The sequence below is a fragment of the Phocoena phocoena genome, chromosome 16, assembly GCF_963924675.1.
Source record: "Phocoena phocoena chromosome 16, mPhoPho1.1, whole genome shotgun sequence".
Taxonomy (NCBI): Eukaryota; Metazoa; Chordata; class Mammalia; order Artiodactyla; family Phocoenidae; genus Phocoena; species Phocoena phocoena.
The window spans coordinates 12,475,486-12,498,478 of NC_089234.1; the positions used below are offsets into that span (position 1 = coordinate 12,475,486).

The window sequence follows — 22,993 nt, forward strand, 5'->3', positions numbered from 1 at the left end:
AGAACGTTATTTCAGAAAATGGAAGCATTTCTAAAATAGCCCCACTCCCATCACGGTCATATTATGCTGTTTTATTTTCCTCATAGAGCTTTTTTTTTTTCCCGTTTTTTTTTCCCTTATTTTCTATGCTTCCCTAAGCCCCTTCTCAGAGCCTAAGACAGTGGCTGCCACGGAAAAGGAGCTCAATGAGCTTTTGGCCAAGGCCACGTAGCTGGTCAGTGAAGCAGCTGCCACGATCACCAAACGGTAAGCGCCACTAGAGCAGAAGTAGGGATCATTTTGCTCTAAACATAGGCTGGCAGGGTGCCTGCTCAATAAATATGTACAGAAAGAAAAAAAAGTAAGGAAGGGAGCGAGGGGAAAAGGGTGTATGAATGGAAACGTTCCCGGAAGGGTCTAGAGAGCTTCTGCAGGGACTTTCCGTCCTTGGGGAATGAACTCAGTTCAAGGTCTAAGCCAGCACTTTCCTCACCACGGAGTACGGGAAGGAATGGAGAAAGAAGAGTCTTTAAAAACGTCCAGAAGAAAGAAGAAAACGGCGAGAGAAAAGCTGGGAGAAAAGAAGTAGAAAGAAAGGAATCAACCCCTTCCGGCCTATTTAAAAGCACAGCTGAGCGCGGCCGGTTTCCATGGCGACCCCAGGCCAGAAAGGCCTTAGCCTATTGGCTGAGATTCCGGAGCCAATGAGAAGGCGCGATGTTGACGGGTCTTAAGATGTCTGCTGGACGGCCGGCTACGGACCGGTGAGTAGAGCTGGTGGCTGGCCTGGCTCCCGGGCTGCCCGGACTCCGGTGTGACGGACCTGGGAAGGCCGGGTGCGGGGAGCGAGGGAGCCAGCGTGGGTGGCCTCACAGCCTCTCCTCGGAGCCTTCCAACCCTTTGGCCGGGCCCGCGGGAGAGTCGGCGGAGCTGGCCTCCGCTTTGCTTGGACCCGGCGTCGTAGCGCCTTCCCCGTCCTGTTGGTGGGAGAGGGGTTCTTCGTCCCACCTCAGCCAGAGTGAGAGGGGACTAGGAGACAGACTTTCGGTCCGGGAAACAGTCTCTGGTTTACAGTTGCTGTACCCGGAAGACAGCTGCAGTCAATGGGAGTGTCAGCAAGCTAGACGTCCTACATCAGAATTTGCAACGCTTAGTTCTGTGCTGGGAGGGGATTCTTCCCGCTCGGGGATCGGAGTGTGACCCTGCTGCCGGAGAGCCTGCAGAGTTACGGGTTGTGCAGCCAAACAGGAAAAGATGTACCTTTCTAGAGCCACCCTGTTGCTGTCTTGCACCCTGTAAGTATTCTCACAGCTGCATCCAATTTGAAATGAGCCGCGAAGTGTTATTGGTTACTTGTAAATCCTTCCGTGTAGGGTTTTGAGTCTGGGGAAGTGTTGGCTAAACAAAGCGCTCACTTTGATGAAAACATAAGCATACATGCAAAATCCTGCTAAATAGTTTATCAGGGTAATCAGATTGGTAACTTAAATCCGAAGTCAGGCCTGTGATTCAGTTGTACTTTCTCTACCTTTTTGAGAAAAGGGAACGTATTTATTTCATAAACATGAATAGGACATTTACATTAATGTTGATGACAGCATGCTTAAAAGTATTTCAGTTAAGTAACTAGTTCCCAGTCACAGAAACTGATTATTGTGTAAATTATTTAACACAATCTTGAGATCGGTGGGTGGTGGCTTGTGACTGTCATACAAGTAAGATTAAATTCAGATCAGACAAGATTCAGATTTCTTTATTTCTAATTGAATATAAAATCTGGGAAATAAGACAGCTTCATTTGGTAAAAATGGAATTGAAATTCTGGAGTATTAGAGGCAGGAGACATTTACCCAGTAAACTGCTCAGATTGAGTTTTGGTTATACACAGTTGCCTGGACTTCCAGAAAATGTGACATTATTACCCAGACCTCTGAATGTGACTTCAATGTATGCGATTTAGCCTAGCATTTTACACAGCTTTCTGCCCTTAGAAAGTGAGAAGAAAATTCTCACTGTTAACAAATGTTAACAGAATTACAGGCTGGAGACATTCTTCAGACCCATTCTCTAATCTGTGTCACCAAGAATATATTACTATTTAAAGTTTATTCTCTATAGAGTTTTCAAGCTATAGAGTTCTATTTTTCTAAGATAAGTGGATTACAGTGCATTAGGTGAGTCGTTACCTCATCTGTAAAAGGGGTTTAGATAATAATTCCTAGTGGAAGGGTCACTGGTGAGGATTAAGGGTAAAACGGTGCCTGTCACATTGTTTGTATGCCATGTATAGCGGTGACCTGCTTTGTTTTTCGTTTTGTTTCTGTTTCTTCTGTCACAGTTGGGGTTTCTTTCCCTTTCTGCAGAGCATCTTTTAGGTGTTCTCTCTGAAGTGCAGAGTCTTACTGAAAACTAGCAAGCTTGCCTGTGGTGGCTGGGTTAGGAGAGAACCCCTATCTTCTGGGGTGTTGAGGTTTAATTAGTATTGTTCTGACTGCGAGAGGATGGAATGTTACAGCAAATAATGAGGTGATTCTGGGCATTTGGGCACGTATAATACTGAGATCCATAAAGAAACATTTTAGAGCAGCAGGACATCCCAGAGATCTGATCACACCCTTCATGTTATAGCTAAGAATGAAGACCCAGACAGAGGCAGTGTCTTCCCCACAGTTTTGTTGTTCAGGACCAGGAACCCATCTTCTGACTTTCAAAACAGTGTATTTTTCTGCTGCTCTACCACTGGTTCTCAATCCTTTCACAACCCAGAACTCCTTTTATTATAATTTGATATCTCCATGGTTGCTATATTTTGAAAGATTGTGTCCACTAAACTATATTCATTAATTTTTGTTCTTGTTTTTTTTTTAATAAAAATCAGGTCTGTAGCTGCCAATCAGAGTCTCTGCTGAATGAATGTGTGGTGAAGAATAATGTTTCATTGAATTTCGGTCTCCTGACCTAAAGGTGGATGATATTGTTTGAGGGATAATAAAATATACTGGGCTTTTTGAATATTGAAATAGCTTAGAGACCTCCATTACTGTCTTCATAAAACTTTGGGGAAACCTAAGCTGAGGAATTGCTGAGCCGTGTCGTGTTCTTCTAGGTGCATTGCCATCTGCCCAGGTGTGCTAAGTGCAGTGACTGTGTCTGGTTTCCACGGGCAAAAGAAAGCCCAGCCATTGAGACGAGGATGATACATAAATATTTTTTGTTCATCATAAATCATGTTAGCCCTGGACTAAAGATGTGTTCTGCATAGCATACACAGCATTTTTTTTGTAGAATAATTGTGCAATTGGAAAAATCTCTCCAATATGAAATGGAGAGGCTGATACTCAAAACCATAGAGAAAAAAGGGATTCTGAATGATTTACATCTTCTTTGGGGCTAAGTGATGAAACTAAAATATTTGACGTGCAGGCTAAAAACGTGAAAATTTATGTATTGATACACGGACTGTTATATAGACCTGGCTATCATCTACACTAAAAAACTTGTTTCTTGTTCTCTGGTATGCCACGTCTCTTGAGAATGGCTGAGTAATTTTCACATGTGAAGGGTAATTTGGAGTGATCCGCTTTAAAATGAAGGAATGCACTCTGGAAGGTATGAGGTGAGCAGCACTTCAAAGAACTGGAGAATCACAATCCAGACGAGCACAACAGAAGAAACAGGGGGCCTGATAGGACCAGTTGGTACCATAGTACAATACAAATGTATAAATAACACGTATGTGCTTTGAGTAGAAAGACAGTGTTTTGGAACGTAAGCCTAAAACAGGTCACGAAGCAGCCACTCCATATTGGCTGATTTGCAGCCAAGCTGCTGTTCAGGTGGGCAGTTTCACTTTGCACGCTCCTCAGTGAATAATCTGTGTTTGTCCGTGGCCACCAAGTTGCCCTGGTATTTGTGTGTGTGTATGTGTCTTATGGTCAGAGGAGAAGGGCACATCACTTTACAGATATTTAGGAATTAAGTTCAGAAACACACCTTATTTGAACTTTGCCTTGTTTTATGGATTTGGACATAGAGTTCACTTTTTAAAAGTTATTTTAATTTCTTTCCCCTGTGGGCACACACAAGAAACTATCACACCAGTCAGTGGCCTCCTGAGGACAGCTCTTAATGCCACATCAGCAAGAACTTACTAAAAATAGATGATTTTGAGAAAGTCCAAAAGTGATCAAAAATGATTGAGGGCTGATGAGGAAAGGCATGCCCTGTCCACGGCAACTGGCACTGCTTCCCAAGGTGAAACCCATTTGGGTGCCCAGAGCACAGAGTCACCCTGTGGAGATACTGAAGCAGTGGCCCAGTGGAGGAACTGTGCCCATCTGAGCAGTCACAGCTGAAGTCTGGGCTGAGTGGTACTTGGCTGATGGACAGAAGCTTGCCATTTGTATAGAATGTTGGTTCCATGAGGATAGGCATTTTTGCCTGTTTTGTATACTGCTGTTCCTATGTCTTGAAGAGTGCCTGGCACACAGTGGGCATGTAAAAGATGCTATGGACAGGGAGGAGAAACAGTGGCTTCGAACGTAGAAGCCCAGTTGGTGCTAAGAAAGCTAACTCTGAAACTTGTTACTGTCCTTAAGTCCTGAAATGGGATAGTGAGCCTGAAGGTATATTATGTCAGTGGCAAAGTCATGATGGAGCTTATTATCACTCCCCTCCCCCTGCTTCTCAAAACAGTAGAAATATTTTTATTAATAGCATAACACCTGTTTTTCAATATTGGCATGTTTTACACTATGTCCTTTGTGCTAACAGAATATCTCAACATAACCTCCATTCCAACTTTTAAAATCCTCAGGCCAGATTTAGGGATGGATCCAGCTTTTATAGGGCTTGGAGCTTATGTAATTTGAGGTCTCCTCTTTAAAAAAAGGAATACAGATTTAAAATATAGAAAATCAGGTATAGTGCTTTGGAAGGACCTGTGGAAAAGAAGAGCCTTGAAGCTTAGGTTCCATTTATCTTCCTGGTAATTTGCTTCTGGTTTTATTGCTCCATTCAGAAAAAGACATCAACATTTTTAATTGAAACTTCAGTCAGACTGTGGAAATCAAGGAAGTAACTGACTTGCATCAATTGTGAAGTGAATGCACCTTAAACATTAGAAACTTCAAAGCTACCTTATGGATGCTGCCACCCATGATAGAAATGATAAAAATGCAGTACCTGGCCACAGAAGTAATAATAATGATGGCAAAAAGAACTTAGCATTGATCGAGTCCCCAGAACCTCCTAAACACTGTGTTGAGTGTTTCAATAGCTTATCTTGTTTCATCCTCGGAATAACCCTGTGTGCAATATAGTTATTCCTGTAAAACAGATGAAAAAACTGAGGGCCAGAGGAGTTAAAAATGATTTCCTCATACCACTAATATGTGGTGGAGTCAGGATTACAGCTGGAGTAATTAGATGTTAGAACCCTTCCTCTTGAAAAGCCAAGAGAATGTTTTGGTGAGGATGTTTCAGAGAGCCAGCAACTAGGAGGCTGGACCCAGACTGGAAAGTGAGAGCTGATTCTTTGGACTTGGGAGGAGGTCCTTAAAAGTTATCAGGCGTCCATTATTCAGAGTAATGCAAAATCCCGTGATACTTTGTCTCAGAGACAGTGCTGGTGGTTTTCTTACTAGGTTAACGCAATAGGGGGCAGAAAGGTTAGCAAAAAAGATTTCCATCTTTCTATTTTATTCCTTTAAGTTGATAGTAAATCTTGAGCAGTACAGCCAACTTCTGTATTCTAGGCCTCTTTTGAATGAACTGGTTTTGGCTCCTTACGTATGCTAAAATAGACTGTGTCGTGGAGATTAATAGTGAAAATGTACTCAATTATAATTTTAGCAAATGATTACCACCTCAGTTTTTAAAAATCATTTTTATTAGACTTAACAGTAGTTAATGGTTCTCTCTACCAATGGGCTGTATAACTAATGATAAGAATTACCCTGAACTTTAACTTGTTTCCCAAATACACTATTATTTTAAAAAGCTGTATGTTTTTGTTAAATTGTTAGGATTGTACTCCATTTAGTATTACTTTAGCAAGCAGTATAAAATGTAAAACTAGGACATCCTTTTTACCACCATACTTTTCTCAAACTACCTGCATAGCTTAAAATTTTTCCTTTGAGTAATACTTTTCCTACTCTGTAGTCCCCTGAAGTTTCGTACGTTCAAATACAGGCGAAACATCCAATTTTATTTTCTTCTCTAACTGTTACAGCTTGAAATATGTATTATAATTCTTAAGTTGCCTGCAGTGTATATTGTTAGGCTCTTAACATTCTTGAGCAGTGAATGCTTTTACTGAATTTCCTCTTTTCTTTGGACAAGATTATCCATATGTTAGAGAATCGAGGTTCTATTGTCATTAAGTCATTCATCTGTAGGTGTGTCTTGTAACAAACTTGCTGAAAATACACTTTTTAAAAATTTATACACACAGGGCTTCCCTGGTGGCGCAGTGGTTGAGAGTCCGCCTGCCGATGCAGGGGACACGGGTTCGTGCCCCGGTCCGGGAAGATCCCACATGCCGCGGAGCGGCTGGGCCCGTGAGCCATGGCCGCTGAGCCTGCGCGTCCGGAGCCTCTGCTCCGCAACGGGAGAGGCCACAACAGTGAGAGGCCCGCATACCGCCAAAAAAACAAAAAATTTATACAAGCAAAATATTTAAATTATCTTAATATGGAGGATACATCCCACTTTATACCAATTAAAAAAAAAGTTTCGATAGACTGTTCCCGAACCACTGGTATAATTATTAGGTTCCTGGGGTATCTTTTAATGGTTTTAAAATTCTTTCCATGTCTACTTTATACGTCTTAATTCATTTTTTTCCCTTTAGCAGAAAAGATGTGGAGTGGGCTGCTACCTCCTGGCCTAAATGAAAGTGATGTTGAGTTGAATTCTGATGATGAAGCCACAGTAGAGAGCTCTGAACTTAACTTAGAAGAAGGTAAAGAAGATGGGACCATTACAAACACAGAGGTCTCAGATATCCCTACAGATGGACCAAAAACTGAAGCAGAGGCAAATGTAAATGCATATGAAGAGTGTCCCTCTGGAATTCCCTTAAATATGTGGAATGTAGGTTTTCTCTGACGTGTTCTTATTAAAGCCTGTACCTGTGTGTTTGTGCATGGTCCTGTGTGTGTCTCTGCTGTGGTCAGAATGTATATGTTCTTGGGAGGTAAATAGGCACGGAAGATTGACTCAGAATAATTTTATTACTCTGTGGGTCTGTGGGCAATTCACTGGCCACTCAGATACTTATGTTCATTTTTGTTTTGTTTTTCATAAAAAGAGGAAGGGAAAAAAAACAGTTAGTAGGATTAGCTACTTGGCCTAACATAATACAGTCTTAATCTCTTTGTTGTCTATGAGCCATTGACTTTTACCCTCAGATTATCAGATTGACTTATTTGGAAATAAATGAAGATAAAAACTCAGGTTATGAAAGTCTCAGACAATAGAGTATCTCAAGAAGAACTGAACTACTTTCATTAAATTTGTATTTTTATAAATGTTATAGTTTTTTATTACTTAACATGTTATTTTTCAGATGTATGCTTTGCTTCAAAGCATATTTGCTTCTCTTTCTTTTTTTTTTACTTTTATGTAGAAATTTCAAGAACTGCATACAAAACATTCTGAACAGAAAATCTCAACTTCAAGATCCAGAAAGAAAAAAAGAAAACGCTCCAGAAAAGGTGTTTTAATTTAGGTTAATTGTCAGTAGTGCTAATATTAAATTGTGACCAATTGAGCTCAACAATTTTTTTTTTTTTTTTTGCGGTACGCGGGCCTCTCACTGCTGTGGTCTCTCCCGTCGCGGAGCAACAGGCTCCGGACGCGCAGGCTCAGCGGCCATGGCTCACGGGCGCAGGCGGTCCACGGCATGTGGGATCCCGGACAGGGGCACGAACCCATGTCCCCTGCATTGGCAGGCGGACTCTCAACCACTGCACCACCAGGGATGCCCTCAACAATTTTTAATAACCATGATTTTGAAATAACTGAATACTTGGTATTGACACTGTGAATTCTTTTTCAGGTAAATTGAAGAATGAAGAAGAATCTCAAAGGTAGGTGGAATCTAAAATATCTGTCTGTCCTAGATAGTATTGTAGAACTTATACAAATAGTTGAACTACTTAACCTCTGAAACGTAAGAACTAGTAGATGTAATATAATTGTAGTAACCAATTAAAAACAGTAAACGTAAAAGTGAGTACATTTTGTAAAACATAAGTTATTGTCTCTCTTCTTACAGTGAACAGTCCTCAAGTGAAACCCAGTTGAAGGAGCTTACTCAGTATTTTGGAGTCAACGATAGGTTTGACCCCCCTGTTAAAAGGAAAAAAATTGAAAAGGTAAGATCTTTTTTACTGCATCTTACATTAGCCAGTGGGAAATGTTTGTAATTAACCTTGCCTAAGGTGTTTCTCCTCATTAATTCGTTCAGTGAAGAAGTTAATGTGTGCAAGATGCTAGATAAACAAGTAAATATATAGTTACAAATCGTTAAAAAAGCTGTTAAGAAAGAAACGAACAGGGTATAGTGAAGAAATTAATATGGAAGCCCCACTTTAGCTGAGTGGTCAGGGAAGGCCTTTCTTAGAGGGTGCCGTCTCACTAAGACTGTAGGATGGGAAGGAACCATCTGTATAAGGAATGCTAGTGTAGAGGTGATAACCTGGGTAAAGATCCTAGGGGTGGAAGAGTCATCATAGAACATTTGAGTAGACGTAAGAAGGTCAGCCTGGCTGGACGGGGTCAGTGAAGAGGAGGGTGGGTGGCCCAAGGTAAGATTGGAGAGGCAGGCAGGCAGGGACCAAACTCTGTAGGACCTTAGAGGACGAGGTAAGGAATTGGGTTTTAGTCACAGTGCAATTGAGAGACATTCAAGGGTTTTAAGTTAAGGGAGTGATGTGATCTAAGTTATGTTTGAAAAGATTGCATCTTACGTGGAAGATGGACCTTGGGGCAACACAAGCAGATGAGAAGAGGACAGTTAAGAGACTCTTCCAGGCATGAGATGATGGCGGCTTGAACAAGAATGGTGCTGCTGAAGGTAGAAAAGTGGGTAGAGTTGAGGTACACTGTAGAAGTAGGATCAACAGTATTTGCCTCCTGATTGCTTATGAGGTGGTGGGGAGATTCAGGATTATGAGGGCAGGGAGAGAACCATTCAGGGTTTTACTTAAGCAGTGGTGTGAATAGTCATGTGAATTACAAAGATGGGAAAGCTTTGGAGGGGAGGTTTCGAGTGGGGCCTAATCCAGAGTTAATTCTGGGGCATGGGTAACGTCAGCAAGCAGGAACAGAGTAGACTGTTGGTAAAACAAGGCAGGAGCTTCAGAAGAGTCTGAGCTTGAGATGCATGCTTGGGAGTTGTCAGTCTAGAGATGGCGTTAATATTTAGTAGAGGCTTGAATGAATGAATAACCCATACATTCACTTAGGGGAATGTTGACAGACTCCAGGAGCATGAAAATTGAGCTCTGGGCCATAGGGACAGAAGTACAGAGGCCTACTGGTTGAAGCCCAAGGATATTGTATCCTGCATGTATAGACAGGATCATTGCTGTATACTACTGTGTATAGAGATGATTACCATTTTCTGGTTAATCAGTATTTCTTATGAAAAACCTCTGATTTTTAAACCCGTCATTGGGTGGAATTGCCTCCTTGAGGGCACATGCATTAAGAAACTGACACAACAGAGTTTTACATGCGAACCTTTTGATTCCAAGTTTGCCAAGAATTCCTGTCACCTAATCCCTAGAACACTGTGGAATTGGAACCAGGATCACCTGCTGCTGCAAATAATTAGAGCTATTGAGCAATCTCCTTTTTCCAAATGTTCAAGCAGGTGCGGAAATGCTAAATTTCTTACAAAGAAAGAACACTGGTAGAGGAGAAACTGAAACCCAGGCTTTATTGCGCCATTCTCAGTTCTCCAGCTTCACTGCCCAAGGGGCTGGTGAGCATTTTAAAGTGTGATTGCTGTGCTCTTGACTCCTGTGATTCTGGTGGGCCGGGAGGAGGGATCTTGCCAGGAGGATGCTCTTGACTGTACCAAACCTGTCCCGAAGCCTGAGGGAGGAGGCTTATGCTGATGGCAGCGGTCCACGGGCCATCTCTGGCCTGCCTGCTTTAGAGTCCCAACCTCTGAATGGATTGTTCTTTTGACGGAAGAAACGGTTAAATGTTGGTTCTCATAGGAAATATTTTTTAAAGTTTTATTTGTGACTTAGGTGGTCTTTGATCTTCAACTGTTAGAGTATTTGTTGTGTTTTCTCATAACTGTATTGACTTTAGAATGTCTGAATTGTTTCTTAGTGAAGTTAAAGCTATGAAATTCAGATTTTAGCCTTTCTAAAAAGTAGAAATTTTGAAGGCATTTTTTTACAATCTATCTGTATTAGAATATTTTTATTTCCCTACATATATGAAATTGTACCTTCTTGATACTTGCAAGATAAGGCCAACTTATTCTTTGTCTAAAATTTAGAATTTGTGAAGAGTAACTTTAATCAAGGATACTAGGATTTCATGTGCAAAATCTTATAAACAACTCAGTTTTAGGAACTAGTGTTCTGTTTCGCATTGTACATTAGATGAATTCTAGAAAGAATTATAAGTCAAACACCATTTTAAAAAGGAATTTCTGTTTAAGGGAAGACCGCTCTAAACCCTTTTATAATCACCTGTTGATCTGTTTTATAAGTTTGGCTTTTCCTAATGGTAGGCATTCCTCTGTATGAATGGCATCTGCCCAAGAAAGTCATGGCATCACCTAAACAAGGAAACTGATGCCGGCCAGGCTTGTATCTGCCCAGGATGTTGCCAGCACTTAATATTCTATAAATAAGTGCAAGCATAGAGGAAAGGAAGGATTTGGTGAAGCCAGATTATCTCATATTCTCTTGGTAGTTCAGCTTAACTGCACGCCAGCAGGTTCACACTCATTCTTTGGTTTGGGATCGCTGTATCACATGCGCCCCTTTTGCTGTCATGCTAAAGTCTCTACTGTGAATCCAACAGAGTAGATAGACATTAAAGAATGTCCACACGGGGGGCACCAAGATAAATGCTAAGAATAAATGTAAGTTCAGCAGATAATAGCACTGCCCAAGAAATCTAGAGAGGATCATGAAAATCCGTGTTGCAGTATGGACAAAACTAGCATGGATTTATAGTCCATTATTTTACTTCTCTGGAGCAGAGGCTGATCTGTTACCATATCTCAGAGACCCTTTTTAGTCTCTCTTCGCTCAATCACTCAACTCTCAAGAATGGTAAAACAAAACAAACTTCTTACATCTATCGTGTAGTCCTTTTTCTTTTTTATTCTTTTCCTTCTTTTCTTTTTCTCTTTCTTTCTCTTTTTCTTCCTTCCTTCCTTCCTTCTCTCTCTCTCTCTCTCCTTCCTTCCTCCCTCCCTCCTTTCCTTCCTTCCTTCCTTCCTTCCTTCCTTCCTTCTCTCTCTCTCTCTCCTCTGTCTCTCTCTCTCTCTTTCTTTCTTTCTCCACTGCCAAGCCAAAACTGTTGCTCAACCAAGGATGTGTATTTACAACACTGCTGTCACCTGCTTCCCTGACAGTGCAGAGAGACTTATATTTTTAAAATGTAATCTTCCTAATATCCAAAGCTGTTTTAACGTGTTCTTTGTATTAAATACAGCTATAATTGTGTTAATGGCAGCAGTTCCGGCACTTATCAATAATTCTGTAATCATAACAATTGTTTTGTGTCTATGTGGGAATTTCTTTAGAATAAATTTTACTCAATTTCATTATAAATGTCTCAAGTATTCTTTAGTTGAATCAGTTTGATTAGTCAGTCCTTTTTGAAAGTAGTTTTATGTATACTTAATGGATACTTTTTGGCAAGAAAAACCAGAGGTACTTTTAAAAATTTTGAGAGTAACTGCACAATGTCTTTGATAATTTTTAGTTGTTTATGAGAGGAAGCTGCTATTGTATAGTACGGCTTTTTTCAAACTTATTTTTTTAGCAGAATACTCTTTCTTACTAGAATCTTACACGGAGCGCCAATACAAAGATCACAGGCTGGTTGCCTTGAGTGGGCGGGTGTTGGGTGGGTAGGGTGGATGGTGGGGTGTAGAGGTACCATGTTGTTCCCCTGGGATCAGGTACAAACCATTCTCTCGTCATCCTTATGTGATCCCCGTCGGGTGGGTAGTATGGCCAGTATTATTCTCACAATACAGATGAAGAAACTGAAGCCTAGCATGATTTGTCTAAGAAAACAGAGCAGGTTGAAAAGTAAAATAGTCCCAAATCTAGATTTTTCTGAAGTAACAGTCCAACTTAGTTTTTTACTTACCTGATTCAAATAATTTAGGTAGGCGTGATTTTTATGTAAAAGTAGTAGCACTTAATTCTTAGTTCTTTTTTTTCTTCCTCCTTTATGGAGAGATTACCTAATTTTTTTCCCCTAGGTATTTAGGTCTAATCATAGAACAACAAACTTGAGTGGACACTTCATTTGTATTAAGGTTTGAAAATTGAATATGTTATCTGAATAAATATTTAATAGCAAAATTTCTCTAGAAATATATTGTTACAGTTTGACTTAAAGAGCTTTAATCGGTATGTTAAGAGATTTTACTACACACATATGGATGGTTAGTCCTTAATGTTAAACCTAATACCCATAAATTTCTTAGATATTTATAGTACTGCCTTGACGTCTGCAACAAAACTGTTAATAGGAGCTTACTTATTGCCTCATGGGAACCTGTCAGATACTGGCCTTAGATGATTTTCCACCTGGGGCCAAATTGCCATCCCTAAGTTTGTCTGTACTGAGGCATATCTGAAGCTCAATTTCGATTCCTGCCAGAAGGCCTCTTAGGAGCATGCTGAGGACCTGCAGAGTATCAGCAGTGCTTCTGTGCCCCCTGCCACTCCTGTGGTATGAAAGATGCCCTAGATAATTCCAATAAAGGTTACTCTGGGGTCCAACTTAAGACTTTTAGAAAGCTTTAATACTCAAATCTTATTTCATGAGACTACTTACTGACTCACAGTTGAAATCTTGGGTCTTATACTTGGGTCTGAGCCCTTGACAAACTATAATGAGGTCTGTAGTAATACAGAGCTGAACCTTCTTTTTGTTTCAATGGTATCCTGATAGATACAATGTAAATAGCTTATTTATTGAATGACTTCTATGATCTAAAAACTTTGCTAGGTATTTTACTTTTTTTTTTTTTTTAACCTTTACCATAACTTTGCAAAGAATGTGGCATTATTCTCATTTTACAGGTGAGATAACTGCAACCTTATAGAGGTTTAGGGACAAAACCCAGGGTTTCTTGGCCAGTAAGTAGAGGAGCTATAATTTGAACCCACGTCTGACCTCAGCAACCATGTTCTTTGTAAACTATTACTAACTTTTAGTCTTAAGGTGATGGAAATGTTTTACCTCCGGTTTTTTGTGTGTGTTTGTGTTAACATGAGCATTTTGAAAATATTTGGAATGTTAGTATATTCTTATAGAAGCAGAGAGTTTGGGTGTGCCTGTGGAACCAGAAATTTTTCAGAGCCAAAAAGAACTATTATATTTTACTTAAATAAATTGCTAAAAAAAAAGAAAGAAAAAAGAAAAGGGAGGAAAAAAACAGTCATGTGTAGCGAAACTTTGTTGAAATAAAAAAAAAAAACTTTTAAAAGAGCTAAAATCAAAGTTGACCATGTAAGTGGAATTCTCGGATTTTATTTCTAGGAGAGAATTTTGGTCATCCAAGCTGATTCTCTCATTTTCTTGAAAGAAACGGAGCCTTATGAGTTAAGTACCTCTTTTACCTGGCGCTGTGACTGTGTCCTCTGACTCCTGGTCCAGCACTCTTTCCACTATATTAGATGCTGCTTGGAATGGCTGGGGGAATGGGAGTTAGTTGATGGTGGAGAGAGAGATTTGTAATTTTAGCTAATTTATTTTTAAGTGAAAATTATACCTATCGGCCCAGCAGTTCATATAAGTTTCCAGAAAAGGGGAATGTTCTTGTTTTCCACTTTGTGACATTAACTGTAATCTGTGGCTCTGTGGCAACCAAAGGGTGTTAAGTTAGCCAGTTGCTGCAGCGAAATGCCTCACTAAATAAGCAGACTGCTGGTTTAGTTCCTGGGCATTGGTAGTAAAAAGAGATCTGCATTATCCTAGGGCCTGGAGTAAAGGTGTACAGCACCCAGGTCCTAAATAATCTCAGGAAGCCTAAATAATTAGAGGGAAACAAGCAGACCTATTATGTGGAATAAGCAGGACAGGCTGGAGAATGGATGCTGTTAGGTTGCTGAGTTGAAAGTGCTGGAGAGAGACGTGGCGTGCAGGCACGGCAGCAAGCAGGGAGCGGTTAGGTACTGGGCATCGGGGAGGGTGCTGTGGGGTCAGCGGGTGTATAGGCATGAGGGAACCTGCAGAGATAGAGAAGGTAACATTCGACATGAGACTTACAAGGGTGGTTAAGATTTTTCAAAGAGAAACACATCCAGAGGCACAGGGAGTATGAAGAGACTGGTAAATGTGGCCAGAGCATAGGAAGTACAGCCTTGCCCAAGATGGGGCTGAGAAAGCATTTGGGGACCCTGTTGTGAAGGGATTTGGGTGCTATTCAAAACGAGGAAAGAAGTGATAGTGTTTGGAGCTGGGTAATGACATGGGATCTGCTTTAGGAAAACAGAAGACTAGTTTGACGAGGGTTGAAACCTTACAAACAAGAGGTGATGAGGCCCTGAGGAAGCGCAGAAGGGAGACATGAGAAACACTACAAAAACAGAGTGAAAATAAGAGCCAGGGATCGGAGGCATTGAATATAACGGAGGATTCTCTCCGGGGTGACTAGGGGTCACCCCTGAAGGAGAGTCGGGGCAGGAATTGGTGAGCTTGCTTTTCCACATGATAAACATGGAAGACCCTGCCTCTGCAAGGCCTTCAACATGAAGATGACTAGCAAGCAGCTGGAGACACAGGTCTTAGTACAGGGGAGAGGTCAGGTGTTTTGAATTATTTAGAGATACAAAGCAGCTTATAAGAAATAATTGAAGGCCTAGGATCGAGTATGATACTGAGGAGAGGGAAGAGTAAGAAGAAAAGGGGAATCACAGAACCTTGAGGACTGCTACAATGAGGGGACAACAGGAGGAGATAAAGGGCATCAGAGGAGAGTTAAGATAGACATTTGGGGAGATAGTTTTAAGAATGAGGATGTAGTTGACATAAGAGATGATGGGAGGACAAATGGTATCGTTTATGACTGTAGAGGGAGCAGTTTCAGAGGAATGATGAGGACAGAAGGAATAGAGAAGAATGGGAGATGACATGGGACAGCTGATATACTGCTTTCGAGAGAGATGAAGTACCGACATAAGAAGAAATCAGTTTGAGGGAGGTGAGCTGTGTCATCTCATCCAGCCCCTGGTCCAGATTGGGGAGGACAAGCTTATTTATAGGATGGGAGAAAGATGGAGAAAAGAGAGAGAGGGGAGAAAATTTAAAGAGAAGGGTTCTGGCTAACATGTAAGCAGGTGGAATTATGATGAGCACAGGAGGTGGGATAAGTCTTGGGAAGAGAGATGATTCCTTCTTGGAGGCAATAAGGATGGAAGGACAGAGTAAGTGAGAAGCGGGTGAGAGGAAGATTATAGAAAGTACATACGTACCCTTGGTTATCCTCTTCCCTCTCTCCCACCACCTCAGCCTCTCATGAAGTAGGGGTAGAGTTATAATCTGCTGAAAAGGAAGGAGGTAGGGTTGAGGGTATTTGAAAAAATGAAAAAGACATGCAACAACTTCTTAAAGGAGTGTGGGAACTTTCAAGGGCAGAACTGAGAGCCCACCCAGCTGAGTTTGATAAAGAGCGTTTAGTAAAGCCAGTGAATTGAGTCATTTGATTTTCTCTGACTTTGCTGGGACACCTAGATGTTAAAGTAGTGGAAACAAGTGGTTGGGAACAACCAAAACAAGATGTGATGTTGGAGAAAGTTGCTTAGTTGCCTAAGGTATTGCTTAGGTCAGTGGTTCTCAAACTTTAGCCTGGTTAGAATCAATGAATTTCTGGGCCCCAACCCCAGAGTTTCTGATTCAAATCTGCATTTTTAACAAGTTCTCAAGTAGTGCTAATGCTGCTGGTCCAGACTCAGACTTTGAGAACTTTTGGCCTAGAGTCTAGTTTGAAAAGGTTAATCATGGGTTGCAGACCAGAGAGGCAGGATAGGAGACTCCAGGAAGGGGCTGAAGGACTGTGAGAATAAATATGATGGTGACAGAGTATGGGGTTCCAAATGAAGACAAGGCCGGTTCACTGGCTCCGAGGACTTGGGGTAAGTGGAAGGACAGAATCTTGTGTTTAGAGAGAATCCTAGATTGTAAAGCTCTTACATGGCCTAGAGCAAGCGTATTCAAAGTATTGGGCTTCCAGGAAATAAAGAACTTGTGCCTGAGTGTAACTCAGTGTACTACTTCCTTCTTTGAGAAAGTCTTGTTGTCCCCATCCCATACCCTTCCTCCCCTGAAAAAAGTCAGCTAGACAAACCTGTGCGTAGTCAGGTAATTGATTTGCACACTGGCACAAGCTCAGTTCCTAGACTGGCATCACTCGCAGACCTGACCTGATACACAGACCACACTTGGAGAATCCCTGGCCTTGAGTATAGATTCTGGGGTGGGGTATTATTTAGCAGGCACTGAAAATGAAGGATGTTGGAAGAGTGAGTCTAGGACGTTGTTTGGACTATCAGGAGAAGAATTCTGCAGAAATACAAAAAAGAGAAATTTCTGGAGACTGGTGGATGATCACAGGACCAGAATGGGAAAAGGACAGTAGAGCAGCACGGCCTGGGCTCTGAGGCTCTGAGAGGCTACTGAATGCCAGTCTCAGACTCCAGTCGGGAGCAAGTAAAAGAAGCCTAATCATCCTCCAGGCCCTTGGGTTGTCGAATGAGGGATCGAGAGAAGGAACAGTCTTCACTTTAACGCAGACATCAGTGACAACCTTGCTGGTCTTTGTTTCCAAAAATCGTTTTAGGCAGATTTTGTGTGGGTATTTTTAAAATCTTGTTTCAGTAAAGGCTACATGGGAGCAAAGTTTCTCTTAGTTGACTGGTATAATCAAGCAGTATACTGCTGGAAGAGACATTCCCTGGACTTCTTTTATTAGGTCAAGGAGGGAGAAGTCCATTAACTGAAAATGTGGAAGATACACTAGATAAGCCATCGTTGGGATAAAATTTTCTTCTAAGAAGCATATATTAGACTATTTTTAAAAAGTTATATTTTCTTTAGTAACTATTTCCATAAGCTAAAACTCAGTTATTTAACTCTAAGAAGCATCTTTCCATAAAGTATGATGTATCCTACACAGCCTGTTTGGTGATCCCATGAAAATTTTCATTGTGATTTCCTGAAGTATCTTCAACTAGTAAATAACATTTCCATAGGAAAGTACAATCATTCTTATATGTAACTTTCTTCCCATGTTTAATATCCAACTTAGTACCCATCCCATCGTCAGAGACTAGGAGGGGCTGTTGAATGAAAGTCTCAAGTTACAGGAATAGGCCATAGTGAAAAGAGGCAGAGGAAAATGGTGGTTTAGAATACAGGCTCTGGGCAAACCTAGATTCATGTGACGGTGGCTTTAACATTTACAGACGCTGTGACCTTGGCCAAATTAGTGAGTCTAAGCTTCTGTTTCTCCATGTTCAAAACAGGATAACGGTATAATTTCATTGAGCTGTTATGTGGATTAAATGAGCTTTCTTATAGTACTAAGCACAGGGTGTACCACATAATAAGCATGCCATAATTTCTAACTTATTATCATTAGCATTATATTGTTATTAAGGGAAAGCGTAGTCCTTAGGGTCACAGAAGTTTGGATTTGCATCTCCTTTTTCTTAGTTCAGGAAATGATCTGACCTTGGCTAAGTTATTAATACCTCTGAACCTTCTCATCAGTAAATGGGAGTGGTACCAACTACCGTATATGATCATTGTGAAAATTAAGTAGTCTAAATGTGTAATGTGTTTGGTGTGGTCCTGTGACGTAGTCTTTACTAGCAAATGTTTGCCTTTCTTTCTTGCCTCTAACTTTTAGGTTTCTTTTCTTTCTAGTCGGGCCTTGAAAAGAGCATAGACCAGGCTGTGGAAGAGTGGAACATTGAGAAGGCTGAGGAGCTCAGCAATCAGCTAGCTACTCGAGAGGTGAGTCAGCCCAACTGATGACACTCTTCTGTGCTTCCAGATCTTCTAAAATGAGCGTATGTTCTTTCTGTGATCATGAGTGAGTTCAGTATTCAAATATTTGACCTAAGATTTTCCTTTCCGTTTTCTTCCCTCTTAAATCCACCTTTTATTTCGAAATGCTGGGTTTTATTTTTGTCTTTAATGTTATTAAATTATTCTGATCTAAATCTTGTGCTGGAAATAATCCATGATTAATGTTCAACCCCTAGATTTCATCTAGTTCAGAGAGCTTTTTGCCAGTTATGATTAAAAGGCTAGCTTTCTTTTTCCATTTGCATCTTTAACTCAGTTTAACTCTCCCTGAGGGCAGCCGTGTGTTCTAATGTCACATCTCTCAACATGTTCCTAACCCTTGCTCCCCAGAATGCTTTCTTACTGCATATTCTAAGTAGTTGCCTCAACCCTAAAGAATTTTCAGCCTTTTTTTAAAAACCTGTAGTCTATAGTATAAAACTAGTAGGTTTATTGAATATTCTTTTTCCAAGTACCAAGGCATCAGAAGGTTCTCACTTGCACCCTCTGGGAGGAATATTCCTCCAATTAGGAATGACTGCCAGGTATCGCTAGGTAAAGTCACACATAAAGAGCTCATAATTGGCATATGTTTTTTTGTTGTTGTTTTGTAAATCTTTTTTGTCCTAGTTTCTAGGAAGAAAGCTCTATCAAAGCTTTCTTTTTTAATATATTCCTACCTTCTTTGCCTCATTCTTAAACTATAACTACTCCATGGTGTTTAATTACATAGAGAATATCATCGGTCACCTGTGTAAACTCTTGACACATGCACTGATCTTTCTTATTCACATTTTTGTGAACATTTTTTCTAAACTAAGACTAGTGGTGAAATTACTATTTCAGTAAATTCTTCTATGGAAACACCATTCCACTCTTACATCTGCTGATGTCAAAACATCTACCATTGGTGGCTGTATGTTGGCTTGTTTTCTCTTTTTGGTTGCTGGCCACAGGTATCTTTTGGGATTTATACTTTCATGTAGGGGAGAAAACCAGTTCAGAAGCAAGGCTTAGGGATTCACAGGTTGTCTTTTTTTTCCCCCTAAGCCTTAAAATCAGTTGTCACATTAGATATTGATACTTCCATTTATAATGTTTATGTATATGTATGTGCATTTATTAATGGCTAATCTAAAGAAAATTAGTAAGCTGTGAGCTTGAGTTTGGGACCTAGGTAAGAAGCAGCATAAATGGCAGTTATGTGGCCTTTCAAAAATGTGAGATTTTAAAAAAGGATTTTTTTTTTTTTTTTGGTAAGATTCATTCATCCCTCCTAGCCTATGATATTCTTGTGCTTTCAGTTTGAAAATTGCTCTTTTCATCTTTAAAATAACCATATTTTGATTTCATTGATTATAGCATTCATTGAGTATAATAGCATTTTATTATTCTCTTTCCAAGTAGAAAGATTCAGGTATTACATTTGAATGCAGTGAATTTGATGGTGTGTTGAATGGTACCACAAACTCAGGAGGATTTCAGTGTTAGCTGTTAGTTATTGTAGTGGCTTCTTCAGTCACTAAGTTTCCTCAGATCTTTGCCTTGCTAAAGGAAGAAAGAGTAATGCCAGCCCTGGTCTATAACGTTAGAATGTGGGCTGCCCGTGATCCATCCATGGCTGGCTATTGTTCTTTTTGTCTTTTTTCTGTTTTTTAGCACCCATACCAGAGGCCAGGGGAATTCAGAGAGAAGCATTTACTTTACTGCAGCACTGTGTTCCTTTTAGGTAAAGTTAGTAATGCTGAAATTTTAAGAGTTGAACACTTTGATTTTTTTTAAAAAAATCTTTTATCTTGAAATAATTTCAGACTTTCAGCAAGTTGCAAAATTTGCAAAATGTTAACAGTTAACATTTGCTTTACCATTCTTTCTAATTTATGTACCTTATTTAGATTTACCAAATATGTCACTGATTTCCTTTATAGCAAAAGAAAATTTTCTTTTTTCTGGTCATGTCTTTTTAGTCTTCTTTAATCTGGAATGTTTCCTCAGTCTGTCTTTGTTTCTCAGGACCTTAGTATTTTTGGAGAGTAGAGGCCACTTATGTTGTAGGATGCCCCTCAGTTTTTGTTTGTCTGAGGCTTCCTCATGATTAGATTCAGGTTATGCATTTTTTGGCAGGAAGATCACAGAAATGATACTGTGTCCTTCTCAGTGCAAGATATCAGGAGGCATGTGATATCTATTTGTCCAATTTATTGCTTATGTTCCTTTGATTATTTGGGTAAGGTGGTGTCTCCAGGTTTCCCCTCTATAACGTTACTGTTCTTCCCTATATAATTATGAGTATCGTATGGAGAGGTGGGAGATGATTTGAGACTGTAAATACGCTTTTCCTCACTGTTCTTTACTTGCTAGTTTTAGTATTCACTGCTGATTGTTTTCCTGCTCAAGACAATTATTATTACAGTAAGATCTTGAAAACATTATTTGATTGTACTTTTCATCTTTACCTGGCAAATCAGATCTAAAATGTGCCTTCAGTGAGATACCGGATTCTAGAATCTTTTATGTATCTATACTAAATCTCTCAGTAACCTGGTCAATTGGGAATTGGATACAGTTTCCCTAAGTGATGCGCTGGGAGGGCTGGGGTTGCAGTGGCCTTGTGTCCACCAGGGTTGCATGTTCACTCCCTCCTTGTCTGCCTTATCAGTGGCCACGCGTGAGCTCTCCTTTCCCTGCCGCAGGAAGCTGCTTGTCAGAGGGAACAGAAGTAGTGCCTCCGAGGCCTCAGAAATCTGTGTTTCCTTTGAGAATATTAAGTTTCTGTGTTTTGTTTTGTCAGACTGCTATTTTAGAAATGGGAATTGCATAATACTGGCCAGGTATTTTCCATTTTAAGAGTTGTTATTTCCTGTCACACTTCATGGCATATGAATGAGATTGCTTTAGGAATTTATACTATTTTTAGCACTTGTAAGGATAGTAAACACTTTCCCCAAGTGTTCTTTTTACTTCCATACAAGTATAATGCTTTGTTCTAGTAAAAGAAATTTATATAGTGTGGGGTTAAAGAATTCTGATTAAAAGGCAAAACAATAATTTGGGCCCTATTCTTTTACTTGTATAAGTGGAAAAACATCTGGAAAGTTTTTGCTGGTCAGACACAGACATTGGAGAGATACTGATGCCGTGTTAATTAAACACCCGCGAAGAATACCTAAAGTAATCAAGATGGAATTCTTGAATGAATAGTTTAGTTTGAGGTTTAGTTTCTCATGTTTATCTCCTTGGTGCGAATCACTGTGGATATGAAAGATGGGATTTTGCAAAGTAAGTAATTGTGAGTTTGGGGCAGAAACTCTTTATGAATTAAATGTATATGTGCATGGTAGGTGTCCTTTTGGAAATCAGGTATATGGGTTTTTAATCAGTACCGTTTTCTTTTTTTAAGAAGCAGTGACTGGGACTTGCTGATAAAGCCTTTGCTCAGAGGCACAGACCCCAGAGTTCTTAAAGCCTTTTCCAACCATAATAAGTGAAACTAATTTTCGATGTTTAACATTTATAAGCCTGTGAAACCAATAGGGCGGCATCAGTATTGAGAAAAATGAAGCCAAAAGAAGAGCCATGTCTGAGAATGGGCCTTGAAAACAGTTCCTCAAAACAGGGCAAAACAAAACAGAACAAACTGGCATGCCAGAACAAAGCTGTCAGTGCGCTAGCATTTTGACACAGCAAGCACATATTTTTCCAGAATCATATTCCCTTAAATTAATGATGACGTTAAAGATGTATTTAATCTGGTTTGGGGGATGGCTTAAGTTCACATGTTGGAAACCTAGATTGTGCTATCAAGTTTGGTTTTGCCGTGTAGTAATGTGGTCGCTTTGGGACTGTCCCTCCTGTTGATTAAATCCTTCTTTGTTGTTAACAATCTTGGAGGAGAGCTAAAGTGGAAAAGTCCTGTTGATTAAATCCTTCTTTGTTGTTAACAATCTTGGAGGAGAGCTAAAGTGGAAAAGTACACTTGGGTTTGTGTCATACTGATGAAACTGTTCTAATTTGAAAACAAAAGTTCTTTTTTTAAACAATACTATTTATATATATATATATCATACGAGTACATTCACACACGCACATGCACACAGGTGTTTGAGCACATTTGTAGCTTGTTAACCTCAGGCCTGAATTGGAAGGGCGTTCCATTCATTGATAGTGATCCTCGAAAATGCCATCCTTTGGTACTTGCCTTTTCTGGCACACCATCTTTGTTACAATCCAGATCATACCAATTTGTAGAAACCAGAAGAAACAAGTATCTCAAAATTAAGTGCTAAAGCCTAGATTTAATAAAGTAAGCTGCATTTCAGCTGAATCTCCCATTTTGGAAAGAGAAGTTTTCTCTAGGCGTCTTCGTGGTAGCCTGCTGTAGATAAAAACCAGCGTGGTTTGGCAGCAGTGAGTTTCTCCCATCGAATGAGTCACACCTACGTTAGCTACATCTATTGCTTTCAATTATAGCTGTACAATGTCAGGGCAGAAATGAGCGGGGAAGGGAGGTGGCCTGTGAATTTGGTTTGCGCTTTGTATACCTCATGCCCTTAAAGGTTGCCTTTTCTGTAAGTGACTCAAACAGGATGGCCTTCGGCAGCACCAGCTAAACTTAATTCCTTGAAAACAGCAGTACATACTTCATGTTGTAATGTTATAACCATTTCGTATAACTTAGAATAGTCATTAAAAAAATAATTTGCGAGGTTTTAAT

At 40.1% G+C, this 22,993-nt stretch overlaps 1 protein-coding gene across 1 annotated transcript in view; it reads left to right on the forward strand.

Annotated features, from left to right (window-relative positions):
* The first annotated feature begins 695 nt into the window (after window positions 1-695).
* FAM204A (family with sequence similarity 204 member A) overlaps window positions 696-22,993 on the forward strand; it is a 31,513-nt gene continuing 9,215 nt past the window's right edge. Inside the window, exons 1-6 of the mRNA XM_065894679.1 lie at window positions 696-743; window positions 6,839-7,077; window positions 7,613-7,700; window positions 8,045-8,075; window positions 8,264-8,363; window positions 18,136-18,225. Of these exons, the coding sequence (XP_065750751.1) occupies window positions 6,844-7,077; window positions 7,613-7,700; window positions 8,045-8,075; window positions 8,264-8,363; window positions 18,136-18,225 (543 nt within the window). The 5' untranslated portion in view covers window positions 696-743; window positions 6,839-6,843. The remainder of the gene's footprint in view (window positions 744-6,838; window positions 7,078-7,612; window positions 7,701-8,044; window positions 8,076-8,263; window positions 8,364-18,135; window positions 18,226-22,993) is intronic.